Source organism: Octopus bimaculoides, chromosome 19 (assembly GCF_046866305.1).
Source record: "Octopus bimaculoides isolate indiv1 chromosome 19, ASM4686630v1, whole genome shotgun sequence".
Classification (NCBI taxonomy): domain Eukaryota; kingdom Metazoa; phylum Mollusca; class Cephalopoda; order Octopoda; family Octopodidae; genus Octopus; species Octopus bimaculoides.
The window spans coordinates 4,031,783-4,047,527 of record NC_142946.1 but is presented as its reverse complement, the minus strand read 5'-3'; the positions used below and the strand labels follow the sequence as shown (position 1 = coordinate 4,047,527).

The following is a 15,745-nucleotide window of genomic DNA, read 5'->3' as shown; positions in this document are numbered from 1 at the left end:
TGCACACACAGAGCCTAAACCTGCGTCACAAAAAAGCCAGAATTGTCCCAGAAAAGTTTCTTGTCGACTCCTGCTGTGATCTGACCTGGTAAAGAGTATCAACTTCATGTTGATATTATGCAAGGAGTAAAATAAACGAGTATCGGATATCAGAATGTGATATTGAGGAGGAGTACATGACAGTTGAGACATCAGCTTTGTCTCAGGAGTTATCCAGATGAATATCATTGTTGTCATCGTCATCATTGTCATCGCTTTTGCTGACATCACTGTTGCCGTCATCATTGTCTCTGTCATCATCATTGTTCTTGTTATCATCATAGTTGATGCCGTTGTTGTCATGATCATCACCGTCATCGTTTAACATCTGTTTTCCGTGCCGTCATGGGTTAGAGGGTTTGTCAGGTTTTGGTGAGTTGTAGGGCTGTGACAGACTCCAGTGTCTGCTTTGGCATGGTTTCTATGGCTTGAAGCCCACCCAAGTGCCAGTGTGTACTCCGCACACTTCGGTGCCACCAGCAATATTGAGGTTGCCAGATAAGTTACGGGATTGGAAAAGAAAAGGGAAAAAAAAGGAAAACGCTTCCGTTATTATCTGGGGAGGCAGTATTTGAGGAGAGGAGATGTATTTATGCCAGGATTTGTAAGACTGAAGTATGAGAAAGGGACAAGCAGAGAAAGGGTACATGGCTACCCCACATTGTTTTAGGGTTAGGGTGAGGAAGTGTAGATGACAGTTGTAATATTATCTTTGACTATGAAGCTGACCAGGGGAATATCAATGTAATTTTGATATTACACAATGGCTAAAGGAGTATCAGATATCAGAATAATAGGGACCACATGAAAGTTGTGATGTCACCTTTGGCTGTGATGTTAAGCAAGGGTTATCTTCATAGTCGTTGGACATGCCAGAAAGAGCAGCAAAAGTTCTTTCGACTCACACACTATGAAGGAAGGACACACGGCATAATACTGTAATAGATATACTACTTGATGGTCAAGGCTGGAATGTCTTTGATCAGAGGTCTGCTGTTTAATGAGGGCTGATTGAGGGTCATACAACAACATGTTTATCTTCTAACATGCACACACACTGACTAATTATAGCAGTGGCTCTTCACCCTGAGCCCTGTCAACCACCTTAGGAATGAGAACCCAGGTTCGAAATTTCTCCAAGGCACCTGATGAAGGCTGGAGGGTACATCAGCCGAAACGCTGTGTTAACAACAAACAAGATGAGGACAAATATCTGTCAAGTGTAAATAAGGTATATTAATGGGCTGCTCTAATAAAAGTGTTAACGGGGTTTTTGTGAGTGTGCTACTGAAGGTCGTTAAGGGTCTGAGCAAACACATTAACAATGTATAATTAAGTAGCTGGTCTTATCTAATTGACATCAGATACATGTTGTACAATGTAGAACAAGAGCTCCACACCCATTGTACTCCTTGCAACAGTTGGGGTTCAACTAAAGACTGGCTTACCCCCTCACCACACACACAAAGGACCAGATTATTATATAAGGGTGTGTGTGTGTGTGTGTATTACAACAGGCATTCAATAGGCAACAGTTTAATAAGTTTGACCTTGAAACCCCCACCTTGCCCCCTGACCTCCTTCTGTCTCGTAATTGACACCCCACCTCTAAATCACTCACACTCCTACTTCTAGTAAAAAAAAACAAAAGACAGAAAAAAGAATCCTCTCCCATTATGACCATCACCACCACCAATCCACTTGTAACAACTGCAGATTTACACACATCTGGTTTTCATATGTGAAAAGGGCCTTCTGTCAACAGGACACCCAGCAATAATACACACTCCCACCATCTGCAAGGATACAAACACTCTGAACAAAAGTAAAAAAAAAAAAAAAGACAACAAAAAGACATCCTGTTAGAGACTACAAACTAATCCTTAAGAAAGAAAGGAACAGTGCAGGGGTGGGGGTGGGGGGGAGGAATGTGGGTGGGGGTGTGGCTGCTGTGTTAAAGTAGAAAGCAAATACAGAAATTGGGAAGAAATGGTAACATCTGATCACCATCAACATCATCATCGTCATCATCTTCACCACTCCACTGCAATCGCCATCATCATTAACATCATCATCATCATCATTCCTACACTACTACTACTACTACTACTACTACTACTACTACCACCACCACCACCACTACAATCCTCCTCTTCACTGTCCTCATCACCTTCATAACCACTACTGGCATCATCCTCATCACAATCATCAGAGTAATCATCATCCTCATCATTGTCACCACCACCACCACCACCACCACCATTACCATCATTACACATGGACACACGCATACACTACCATCACTACAATCATCATCACTATTACTATTGTTACCATCATCATCATCATCATCATCATCGTCATCATCATCATCACCACCACATTAACGAAGATAACCACCACGACTACTATCGTCATCATCATCATCATCATCATCGTCATCAATATGATATCAGCGTCATGACTGTAGTCAGTGTGTATGCGTAGACATACCAGAATGTGTGAATGTGTGTATACATGTGTATATATCTACACGGATGTGAAACATGTGGCTATGCATGAATGTGTATGTGAGCACATACATGCATGCATGTGTGTATGGACATATGTGTGGCTATCTGCAGTTGGAAGTGTGTGAGTATGCACGTGTGTACATGTGCCCGTATGTGGGTGTGTGTATGTAAATGTGTGTATGTGGTTGTCTGCTTCCCTTTAATCCTTCTGGAATGCCAATGTTGATGAGTTTACCAATTCCATCGTTGTCTGTGGTTTTGATCCGTTTGTCTTAATCTACAACAGACATTCTATTGACTTATTCTATAAAACACATTCACAAACTACATTGTCCCATTTCCTCAAGATGAAGGGCCACTCTCTCTCTCTCTCTCTCTTTCTCCCCTTCCACCACCTCTACACACACCTCCACCCCCATCCACCACCCACGTGGCTATGTAATGTCTACATTGTCTCAGAGTCATTCACAATTTATACCAAATTAGAATTGTAATATTCTGCACATGTCTGTTGTTGTAGTGATTTGATAGACGTTGCCTAATCTTGGAGTAAAACGCCGTCAGAATCTCTTGTAGATGATTTCTAATAGAATAACAGCTACATATATATATATATATATATATATATATATATATATATATATATATATATATATATATATATATATAAATGCATTTATATATATATGAAAGGAAAAGAAATGACACAGGAAAAACAATGGTTTTATATACATATATATATATATATGTTTGAAATGAGATTATTTGAGAAGGGAGCAGAATGCCATAAGCTAGGCCAGACATGTCACAAGATTCACAGACCCATGCAGGCGCTGAGTGGAATCAAAGAGGTCAGAAAAGGCTGTTTGGAAAGCCTCCGCAACAATAGGAAGAGGACTTAGTTAAGCAATTCAGGTCAAAATGGCAAAGAATGGCAATCAGGACAGGAATGGAAGTGGATTGTGACTAGCGGTGTATATACACACACGCACACACACATAGGTACACACACACATTACTAGTAGTAATGAAAGAGAATCAGAGTACTCAATATCATAAAGCAGAGCATCAATACGATAGGATGAAAGAATCAGTGGTAACTAATGATAGGTTCTTTGTGTAGGATTCATGCAATTTGTCAGGTCACCGTGATAGTTACTCTGTTGTGCAATGAGTTGATATGTAAATACCCTTCTGTAATGATGTAGAATAACTGTCATGATTCCATTAACTGCTGTGTGTGTGTGTGTGTGTGTGTATTAATGTTTGCTTTTACGGGAAGTTATATATAGAAACAACTTAAGTGTACGCCGAAGAATTACTCAGTACTTTATGTTTATTAAACTTTTACCAGAAGAAGTGTGATGGTCACTTCAAAGTTTCGGCTTATAAGCCTTCATCAGACTGTGCTACAATCGGGTTTGCTTTTTGGCTTTATTTAATCTTTGGTAAATTGTTTTTCTGGGGTACATGGAGCTATGTGAATGATAATTAGGTTTGGTGTATATAGCTCTGGGAAGAAGAGAGACAAAGTGAGAGAGAGACAGAAAAAGATAGAGGGGAGAGAGGTTAAAAAAAGACTGACCTCAATATTTCCGCGCCATCGATCCGCAGCATTGCGTGCTAACTCCAGCTCTTTCTCCTTCATGCCCCGATGCCGTTTGTATAATATTTCCACAAAGATCAGTAGTACTCCAGCTACAATACCTCCAGCAACCATCATAAACACACCTGCAAATGGACATTAGCAACACCAGGTAGAATACATAGGAAAGGGGACATGGAAATAAGGTTGACACAGAAGAAAGATAAACACACACATATATACATGCTTGTATGCATACACACACCTACTTAATATATATATATATATATATATATATATATATATATATATGTACAATTATAATTAAAGGCATAGAAAAAATTCTTGTCTATATACTGAAAGGAGACACTAAATCATTGAACCACATCAAATATCATATGGTCCAATGGTTTAGCGTCTCCTTTTAGTATAGAGGCAAGAATTTTTTCTATGCCCTTAATTATAATTGTAGCTAAGATTTCACCTTAATAGGTCTATTTGTTTTTATATGCTGGCCAGTGATAAAATTTTTAACAATTTTATCCTTTTATATTATATATATATATCATCATCATCATCATCGTCGTCATCGTTTAACGTTCGTTTTCCATGCTGGCATGAGTTGGACGGTTTGACTGGGGACTGGCAAGCCAGGAGGTCACACCAGGCTCCAATCTGACCTGGCAGTGTTTCTACAGCTGGATGCCCTTCCATGCTGGTCATACATGACTGACACGCATATACACAACGATACATATCCAGATGGTCACGTTCCTTGAAACAAATTCACTGTCCAAATTAGCCAAGAAACCCCATGTAACATCAAGATGTTTGTATCTTACCTGCCATGTTGGTGAGTCCGAGTGTGGCTGGTGATGAGTCCCTCTCTGGACAATTATGGCTTTCTACTAAGATCCACTTGGAGTCTAAGTCCTCCATAAAGCCACCTGACACAGGAACAAAAAAAAAAATGAAACAAGACATTCATTTAGAATTCTTTTGCAAACACTTGATAACAACAACAGCAACAGTAATTTCTCACATTCGTACAAGGCAAGAAATTTTGTGGGTGGTGGGTGGGCTGGTACTTTACTTTATCAAGAGTCAGGGGAAATGTTGCTAAACATTTTGTCTAATAATGCATCAGTGATTCTGCCTTCAGCAAAGAATGGTGTTTACCATAATTGATGAACAGGATTTTATGGTTGCTGGTACATGAAAATGTTTTGGATGAATAACTTAAAACCCCTTAATATGAAACACACACCCATCACCATCGCCGCGACCAACAGCAATGTGAGCTGAAGTGAGAACCTTTATGTGTCACGTGACCATACAGAAATAGATGCCAAAGCAGCCTCAAATTACACTCTACAATTTTAAAAAGAGAAGGAGACATTGAATAAAGACTGGAGGATCATGGCTGGATTATGCCATTGCTGATGGGAATGGTCAGTCATGGCAGATGTGGACTTAACAACAACAACACAAATATTTTAGGGTTGTAGAACCCTTAAAGTACTGACCCAAACTCTGCAAAGACACAGTCAAAGCTGAATACTGACCACAACATCACCACATGTCATGTTTTCAAAGCGACTTACTTTCATGGAAACTGAGAATAGATAACGATATCTCCTGTGTCCAGGGACTGTGTTTCCTGAGACCGATGCCGTAGCCAGAACGTCCAAACAGTTCTCCAGCAGTGACCAATTCGCAATCATTTGCGGCTTCGAATTCTAAACGGGAAGAATCCCAAATAAAAGCCTGAAGTTTTCTGCAAAACAAAAGGAAACAGAATTTGGTTAAGGATTGAAAATCTCACAACAAAGCTTGGACAATTAATTAGGTTTTAATTACGTAAAACAGATGAAATAGGTGCAGGAGTGGCTGTGTGGTAAATAGCTTGCTTACCAACCACATGGTTCTGGGTTCAGTCCCACTGCGTAGCACCTTGAGCAAGTGTCTTCTACTATAGCCTCGGGCTGACCAAAGCCTTGTGAATGGATTTGGTAGATGGAAACTGAGAGAAGCCTGTCGTATATATACATATGTATGTATATGTTTGTGTGTCTGTGTTTGTCCCCCAACATTGCTTGACAATTGATGCTGGGAATATAACAGGTATATGTTGTATTATTTCAACATTAGGCAGCTGTTTGAATATTATCACATATATCTGTGTTTATGCAATAAACAGCAGATATGCATTTGTGTAGAAGTATCTGTGTGTGTGTGTGTGTGTCTATGTATTATTCAAGAGTTTGATTTGGCTCCATGTGACTTGAAGTTTCATGGGCTCCTAACAGACACACACATATATACACATACATATACAAGAGCGCATACCTGAATTCTCTCATGCATTTATGTATTTGTGTGTGTATGTGTTTAGTGTGTTTATGTCTCTGTATGTATGTGTTGCTATCTATATGGGAATGCCTATATATATCTTGAAGTACATGTATCTATGAGCATATATATCTGTGTGACTGTCTCTATAGGTACCCAACCCTCTCACCCCTATCTTCAACAGTGGATAGTTCCAAACAACATACCCTTTCCGTACATCATCAATAGCTTCCTCTGCAGTGTTGTAATTACGTGTCTCCATTGTCCGGTACATGGTGGACAATTCCACTTGTCTTTTGAAATACATTTCCACAGCGCTCTTCTTCACTGTGGCGTATTTGAAGTTTTCCTGGGGATTTCGAAGCTAAAATGGAAACAAACAAGAGAAAAATAAATGCCAGACATTTCTACAGGGGTCACAGAAATGGTAAACACCTCCGTGTGTGTGTGTGTGTTCATTTTATGTCCATTTTTTTAAAGCTAGTATGGGTTAGATGAATACATAATATTGAGGCACTGTTTTGCAACTGGATACCCTTCCGGTCACTGATCCCTACCTGTTTTTCAAGTAAGGGATTTGTTTTCAATTCCACAGGTTTTTGAAAATGCAAGGCTAATGGACGGGTTGGACAGTTAGAATAAGGACTGGCGAGCCAGAAGGCTGTACCAGGTTCCAATCTCTATATATATATATATATATGTATGTATATACACATATATGGGAGACAGTCAGGCAGTCCTGAACATGATCGATGCCAGGCCTGCCTGACTGGCTCCCATGCTGGTGGCACGTAAAAAGCACCCACTACACTCTCAGAGTGGTTGGCGTTAGGAAGGGCATCCAGCTGTAGAAACTTTGCAAAATCAGAATGGAAACTGGTGCAGCCTACTAGCTTGCCAGTCCCCAGTTAAACCGTCCAACCCATGCCAGCATGGAAAATGGACATTAAACGATGATGATGATGATGATGATATATATATATATATATATATATATATATATATATATATATATATGTATATATGTATTTATATGTAATATATATAATATATATATCCATTCCCTCACCCCAGCTGTCCATCCTTGATGCTCCGCTGGGTCAAAAGCCAGACCTTCAAGAGGGTGCCTATGTCCACCCACATCTACAGAGGCACTTAAAACAATTAGTGAGAGCATGATGCATGTTGCCAAATAAAACTGACTCTGGTAGGTTGTACCTCCTCATTGTACTTATTTGTGGGTAGATGAAATGAGAAAGAAAGAAATATCTCTGGGGGTGGAACAGAGTGACCCAGCAGAGTGTCCGTAGCAAAATATGAACCGTTGAACTAGTGTTTAGTGGACACACAGACAGACTGACTGGCCCAGGGCAACGAATGTTATTAGTAAGGACAAACAGACATTAGAACCCTTCACTTGTGTTGTGTGTACTCTTTGGTAGTCATGGAACTGTTCGGTGCCATTTCTATGGCAACAGTGTTTTTCTCTTATCTTTATCGCTGGACAGACCTGACACAGATAACTAATGAAATGAGGTTGATGACAGTGACGGTGATGATGGTGGTGGTGGTGATGATGATGATGATGATGATGATGATGATGATGATGATGGTGGTGGTGGTGGTGGTGGTGGTGGTGATGGTAATGATGATGATGATGATGATAATGCAGATGATAAAGATAGTAGCAATGCCAAGGGTGATGATGATGATGACGACGATGATGATGATGATGATGATGATGACATGATGGCCAGCCATGAAGAATTATTACAAAACTGTCTCTTCTTGCTATTCTCAAACCACTCTTCACCACTTCTCCTTCCTCTCCCCGTCTCCATCTTCCTCTTCTCTTCAGACAATCTTCAAATTAAAGAAACACAAGTTTCCCTTCCACCCACCCCCACTTCATGACCATTTTTTTTCCCCGTCTTTTTCTTATTTCCATGGTAACAAGACGACAGTTTTCAGCACAAAAACTATAATTTACAGTTGCTTCTGCCAGACATGAGACACACACACACACACACACACACACACACACACACACAGATACACACACACACACACATATAAACACTAACACATACACACATGCACACACACACATGCACACACATATACACACACATACAAGCACACACATACATGCAGACATACTCACACACATACACACACTCTCTCACACACACACATCATGCACACAAACACACACACGCATACATACACTGAAGCAGAGAAGTAAACACAAACACACACAAAGACACACACATGCAGAGCCATGTAGATGGATTAGTGTGTCTCCAGCGATCTCCAGAGCTAATCCTTTAATCCTCACATGGTTTCACAACACACCAATTATTGCAGAATCAAACCAAAATGGTTACTTACACGAGGATCGTCAATTCCAGAAATAGAAGCTTCCGGTCGGTCTAATACGAGGAATGCAGCCAAGTTTGCGGTGTAAGAGGCGACGATTATCATTGCAAAACCTGCCCAGACCATTCCTAGAACACGGGCACTAAAACTGCGGGGTGTACCTGGGATGAAAAAGAGAAATACGATAATGAAGGGAGAAAATTTGAAGGTAAAACAACGGAGACGTTTAACAGGTGTCGTTGTGGCTGTGTGGTTAAGAGGTTTGCCTTGTAACCACAAGGTTTCAGGTTCAGTACCACGATGTGGCATTTTGAGCAAGTGTCTTCTACTATTGCCCTGGGTTGACCAATGCCTTGCGAGTAAATTTGGTAGATGGAAACTGGGTGGAAACCTATCTTATGTGTCTGTGTGTATGTTTGTACATATACATATATATATATTTGTGTGTGTGTATATATATGTGTATATACGATGGACTCTCCCGTCATTAGATGATGTATGGGAGTTTGGCAGTTTCTTACCGAACAGCCACACAGATGATTTGTTTATAGTGACCAAATGTTTGTGTAGACATAAGCTCACTCCCTCCATCAAATTGACACTATCTGTACAGGTGCAACAGGTGCCACATGTCAGATGACAAAATGATCACAGAGCAACGTGAAATGAAGTGTTTTGCTCAAGAACACAATGCAATGCCTGGCCTGGGAATTGAACCCACGATCTCACAATCGTGAGTACAACACCCTAACCACTAAGCCATGTGCCTTCACAGGTGTATATGTGTGTGGGCTTTCCATGCTGGCATGGGTTGGACCACACCATTGCATCAGCTGGGAATGGTGTGGTCCAAGCCATGACTATATGGGGTGGTTGATGTTGGGAAGGACATCCAGCTGTAAAAACCATACCAAAATGGACACAGAAGCCTGGTGTAGTCTTCTGCTTGACCAGCTCCTGTCAAACTGTTCAACCCATGCCAGCATGGAAGGTGGGTATTAAACGATGACGATGATGATGTGTATATGCATGCATGTATGTATGTATGTATGTATGTATGTATGTATGTATGTATGTATGTATGCTCTCATTAATTTGGAGAGTTTTTGGCTAAAATATCAAATCTGTAGAATACAAATATTTTGTTCCACAGCTATTTTTAACTGGCATAGAATCCTCTTTGGATTTGTAGTCTCCTTCAGCTTTGATTAAAAAATAATTACATATATATATATATATATATATATATATATATATATATATATATATATATATATATATGTATATATATATACATATATATATATATATGTATATATATATATATATATATTTATATATATATGTATGTATATATATATATATATATATATATATATATATATATATATGTATGTATATATATATATATATATATTTATATCCTTCTACAAAAGCAATTTTGTGTTTGACAGTCAGAATTTAATAGAAATTATCTGATCTGCTGTACTAATTTTACTTTCACACTAATTGGCAAAGAACCATTCCAAGACCACATGATATATTTGGGATATTGACTAAAGAATAAACATCATGATTAAAAGAACATGTGTGGTTCTGATGCTACCGAAGTTGGTGAAACCCAACTAGGTCAGAATCACAATTCTTTATTTGTTAGAACCACATGTTCTCTCTTGGGGTTATAATTGTAGCAAATTTGTTTTAGAGTAAAAAATAATTCTTTATACACACACTCATATATATGTATTTATACGTGTGTTATATCTATCCATCTGTCTGTTTGTCTACCCATCCATCCATCCATCCATCCATCTAGCTATAAATCTATAAATATATAGATAGATACACACACACACACACATATGTATAGTTGTGTGTATATGTATATTCTGGATAGTAGGGGGTGATTTTGAGGGAGATCTGGGTATTATTTCTAGCAGGTGAGGTAACCACCAAGTGACTTCCTTGGTCAGAGAAAGAGTTTATTGAATATCAGGGTGAGACTACAACAATAATATTGATGATGGTGATGGTGATGATGGCAGGGATCAATAATGGTGATAAGGATGAAGATGAAGAAGACAATGATGATGATGGTGATGCTTCAGATGATAATGATGGTGATGCAAATATCAATGCTGATAAACAAAACGATGATGATAACATTAAAGATAACAATGACGATGATGATGATGATGATGATGATGATGATGATGATGATGATGATAGTGAGAAGAATGGTGATGACAATGACAAGAAAGATAATACTGATGACAGTATTAATGATTGATAATAAAAAGCCATCAGCTGCTGCCGCCGCTGGTGCCGTCGTTACCTTCTCCAATTCCACTGTTGAGTAAAACACCCCAAGCAAACCACATGGCACTGGACAGATTCAAAGCATCTTCCTCCGTGTCATCACTTTTGGCCAGTTTGAATCGGCCAAATGGGCTGAACCTGTCTAGGAGATAGAGAACCAGTGCCACGACATGCACTGACAATCCTACTAAGATCCATAACGTGTCTTGAAATGGTTGCAGGAATGACGCCAAACTCGAGTCTTTTCTTGTCTGAAAACATAAACAAAGAAGGAAAATGTAACCAAACAGACTGGAATAAACATTGAGGCACTACAGGGTGAGGTTTCAGTATGGCACAACAAGGTGGCGCCTTAATGTGGTATCTCAGGGTGGCACTGCAGTGTGTCTCCACATTGTGTAGCCCTAGTGTGACACCTCAATGTGACACCAGATGGTGTCGCAAATGGTTTCTACTCCTACTCATTCTCTCTCCTCCCCCTCCTTGTATCATCATACTACCACCCTTCTCCCTTTCTCTCACACAAACACCCATACTCCTTTCCCCTTCACAATATGGTCACTCTTCCAGCTAGAAATAGCAGCCAACTTTATCTCAAATCACACCCTTCTATCTTTAGAAAACAAACAAAAAAAAACATCCTGAAACACATTACATAATATAGTCCTAGGTACACTGTGTCTAGGAAAACAAATATGATGGGATTGTCACAGGACGGAATGTCATTTGATACTGGTTGACCTGGGGTTAAACAATAACAACTACATCCGTCTCTCTTTCTTTCACATGAGAGTAAGTACCCTTAAACCACTCCTTAAAGTCCCATCCTGCAAAAAAAATATTTCCAGATTCGCAAACCCGCCACCCCCCACCCCAGCGTTGTGTACCCTTGAGCTGGGAACGCTGCCCTTCCTGCCCCACCGCCACCACCAACTGCAGCCCTGACCCAGTGAAATGCAAGGGAAGCGGTTTTTACATAAACAAAAAAAACAAAAAACAAACTTTTCCTACAAAGTTCTTCCCAATCTTCATGAGTTTCTCACAGAAAAACTAGAGAGGAGGAGGAGGAGGAAATTTTCTGGATGACTTCATCCTCGAGTGAAGGGATGTAACCTCCTACCTCACCCTCACACCACACACACACACAACTTTTATGTTTCCGAGGGTAGTTCTTCCATTTATAAAAAGTCACGATAAGACTTTTCTCTCTCATGTTTTTGTTGTGTGTTTTAAATTTTTTCCTTCCATCAGCAAAGAGAAAGAAAGAATTAATCACTGAAGCATGAAGTGTCAAATTTAAAGACCCCAGGAAGAAACGAGGAGTTTTGATCTTCATACCTCTCCACCAACCAGCCTTAAGCTGGTCCTGCTTCTGTGTCACAAACTTCCTGCTTCAATGTGATCCAAATTAAAACTTTATGTCAGTATGGGAAGCGGACGTTAAATGACGATGATACCTTTCCATGTGCAACCAGGCAATTTTTATATGGACCTCAATTTAGGATACACTAATCTAAAGGACTAACTCCAAAACTGTTTCCAAGATATTCCTTAGAAGTGACAACAATAATACAGCCTTGAGATAAGCCCTTTTACAGCTGGTTGACAACCTATAATGGATCTGAAGGGCATTTACAAGCCTAACTCTAACTGTGAACACTGGATTGGGGTTGACTCTGTGGAAGAACTCTTCATGTCTCAATGGAGGAGAAATAAGCTGCAGCAATGCATTGTAGGGTGCAAAGAGCGAGATGAGGCTAGTAAGACATCTTGGTCAACCGTCTCCATCCCTAGCCATCTTAACCTGGTCTTGCCACTGGACTAAAGGTCGTCATGGACAAGAAAGTAGGGTTGACAGTGCACAACTCTTTATTCATGTTAAACAAAGTCACCACACAAGTCATCAGTCATCCTGGGGGGAACACATACGCCATAGAAACCGGGCCCATGAGCTTGGCTAGGCTTTAGAAGGGTGCATAAATAAATAAATAAATTTAGACTCCCAGGAAACAATTCTCTCTCTCAGACAAACCGTTCTCTTACCTTTTTTACTAGAATGGTGAGGCCTTGATATTTGAAAGGCTTTGAAAAATCTATGTGTTGAGCTCTCTCTGGGTTAATAGTGAGGGGTGCCATGATCATATCTGCTTCTCCAGACACCATCTCCCCTATCATACCATTCCACTTCTTATCAGAGGAACCATTTCTCTGAAAAAAAAAAAAAGGACACAATATATTGAGGGGGTAGCACCATGTATAACGACAACAAGAACAAATGCCAAAGAACATTCAGAAGTGCAATATAGGATTATTTTATGGTTTTAGTAATTGAAATGTGGCCATGCTGGGGCATCAGCTTCAAGGGATTTCAGTCAATCATGACAATGCCAGTGTTGTATTGATTTATTGATCTCTAGTTATTAAATGGTTAAGTTCATTTTTTGATGGAAAAAAATATAACTCAGTCCTTTGCTTTAAAATGGTAAACACAAAAAGACACACACACACATCCAGGACAGCACACGTAAGCACACACACACACACATGCACATTCATGTCAGCACATGCATCAATCATGCATGACCTTACATTGTTTTCAATCAACCATGCTTAACCTCACATTGTTTTCAATCAATCATGCATGATCTGCTTTGAGATTTCAAAGATGTGATTGTTTATTTTTAGAATGACATTGTAGGGTAGGTGTGAGAGGCCAGATCAGGCTGGATTGAACACAAAACAGATGTTTGAACTGAATGTGACCAGTTTAAATACTAAAGAGTTAAGATGGTTTGAAGCAGCCTAGATTGTGTGAAACTGATAAAGAAAGACAAAAGATAGTCTGTCAAAGAGAAATGGTTGGTACCAAAATGGTGTTGTGTTAGAGGTGCGTCGATGAACTCCCAATATTGTCTACCCGAGGTGGTTAGCTGGCAGGAACATTACCACACTGGGTGAAATGCTAAGTGATATTTCATTTGTCTTTACGTTCTGAGTTCAAATCCTGCTGAGGTCGACTTTGTCTTTCATCCTTTCAGGGTCAATAAATTAAGTACCAGTTGCATACTGGGGTTGATCTAATCAACTGGCCCCCTCACCCAAAATTTCAGGCCTTGTGCCCAGAGTAGAAAAGAATACTGTCTGCCTGCTTGCCTGCCTGCCTATCTGTCTGTTCGTCTATCAGTTGGCCTGTCAGTCTGTCTACCTTTCTTTGTTGTTGTCCTACCAAAAGCACTGTTGCTATGCAACAACAAACCCAATGCCTGTGGTTATGTTTTGCAACAGCAGAGAGAGAGAGATTTTGTTGTCATTTCTTGAATTTGTTGATTATTGACAATGTCAGCAACAATGGTGTGCAGTCAAAGGTGTGCAGTCAAAGGTGTGCAGTCAAAGGTGTGCAGTCAAAGGTGTGCAGTCAAAGGTGTGCAGTCAAAGGGAACGGATGCAGGTTCTGGGTGTGCTGATTATGTGTAGCATGTAGACTATATATTGCGTATAAACCGTGTACGCATGGTGCGTAGATTAAAGCACGGCATATACATTAGGGTGGAGTTTCTGGAATGTCTTTGCAAAACAGGGAATAACAACAACAACAACAACAATAATAATTTTTAACTTTTGTTTCTAAAGTGTAAAGTTTCAAATTCCTGAAGTAATTTTAGCAGAAAAACAGAGGAAGAAGGAGGTCAAACTTGTAGATTAGATTAACATATATAACTACAAATGCAGCCACACACACACACACACGCATACACACACACACACACACACACACACGCACACATAAAACATATATGAAAATATAATGCCATATTCTTTAGCAGAGACATGTGGTATTGTGAGGAAACAAGCTTACAACACACAAATATATATATATATATATGTGTGTGTGTGTGTGTGTATATATATATATATATATATATATACATATAAATTTATCTCTGTAAAGTGGTTGGCATTAGGAAGGGCATCTGGCTGTAGAAACCATGCCATAACAGACATGGAACCTGGGCAGCTCTTCAGCTGACCAACTCCTGTCAAACCATCTAACCTATGCCAGCATGGAAAATGGATGCTAAATGATGATCTATCTATCTGTCTATCTATCTATCTATCTAAATATACATATAAATACACACACACACACACACATATAAATGTAATATATATGTATAAATACACACATACACACATGTATGTGTGTGTCTTTTTGCTTTGACATAAGGGTAAGTTGTAAACGAGTATCACCCTCATACAAGTGGTGTCCTTTATTTCCTGTCCTTCATAAAAACATGTCTGGCCATGGGAAAATCTCGCCTTGCTCAGAAATAGGTGAGGGTTGGTGACAGGAAGGGTATCCGACCCCAAAAATGTTGCCTCAAAGAATTCAGTCAAACCCATGCAAACATGGAAAAATGGACGTTAAAATGATGATGATGACAATGAAGATTTTATCTTTCAAAACCCTTATAATTTTTTTTAAAGGGCCCATCCTTTGGGGAACCCTGAACTAAATACATCACTCAGCCCTTTTTTCCAAGCCTTCGCACAATTTGTG

General features: G+C 39.5%; 1 protein-coding gene across 2 annotated transcripts in view; it reads right to left on the bottom strand.

Annotated features, from left to right (window-relative positions):
• The window catches only part of LOC106884058 (glutamate receptor ionotropic, NMDA 1), a 60,295-nt gene that overhangs the window by 18,322 nt on the left and 26,228 nt on the right, over positions 1–15,745 (bottom strand). For both annotated transcript variants that reach the window (XM_014935273.3, XM_014935274.3), the window contains exons 11-17: positions 13,231–13,395; positions 11,204–11,438; positions 8,881–9,029; positions 6,696–6,853; positions 5,742–5,914; positions 4,980–5,084; positions 4,138–4,283 (exon numbers count right to left, since the gene is read on the bottom strand). In XM_014935273.3, the coding sequence (XP_014790759.1) occupies positions 4,138–4,283; positions 4,980–5,084; positions 5,742–5,914; positions 6,696–6,853; positions 8,881–9,029; positions 11,204–11,438; positions 13,231–13,395 (1,131 nt within the window). The remainder of the gene's footprint in view (positions 1–4,137; positions 4,284–4,979; positions 5,085–5,741; positions 5,915–6,695; positions 6,854–8,880; positions 9,030–11,203; positions 11,439–13,230; positions 13,396–15,745) is intronic.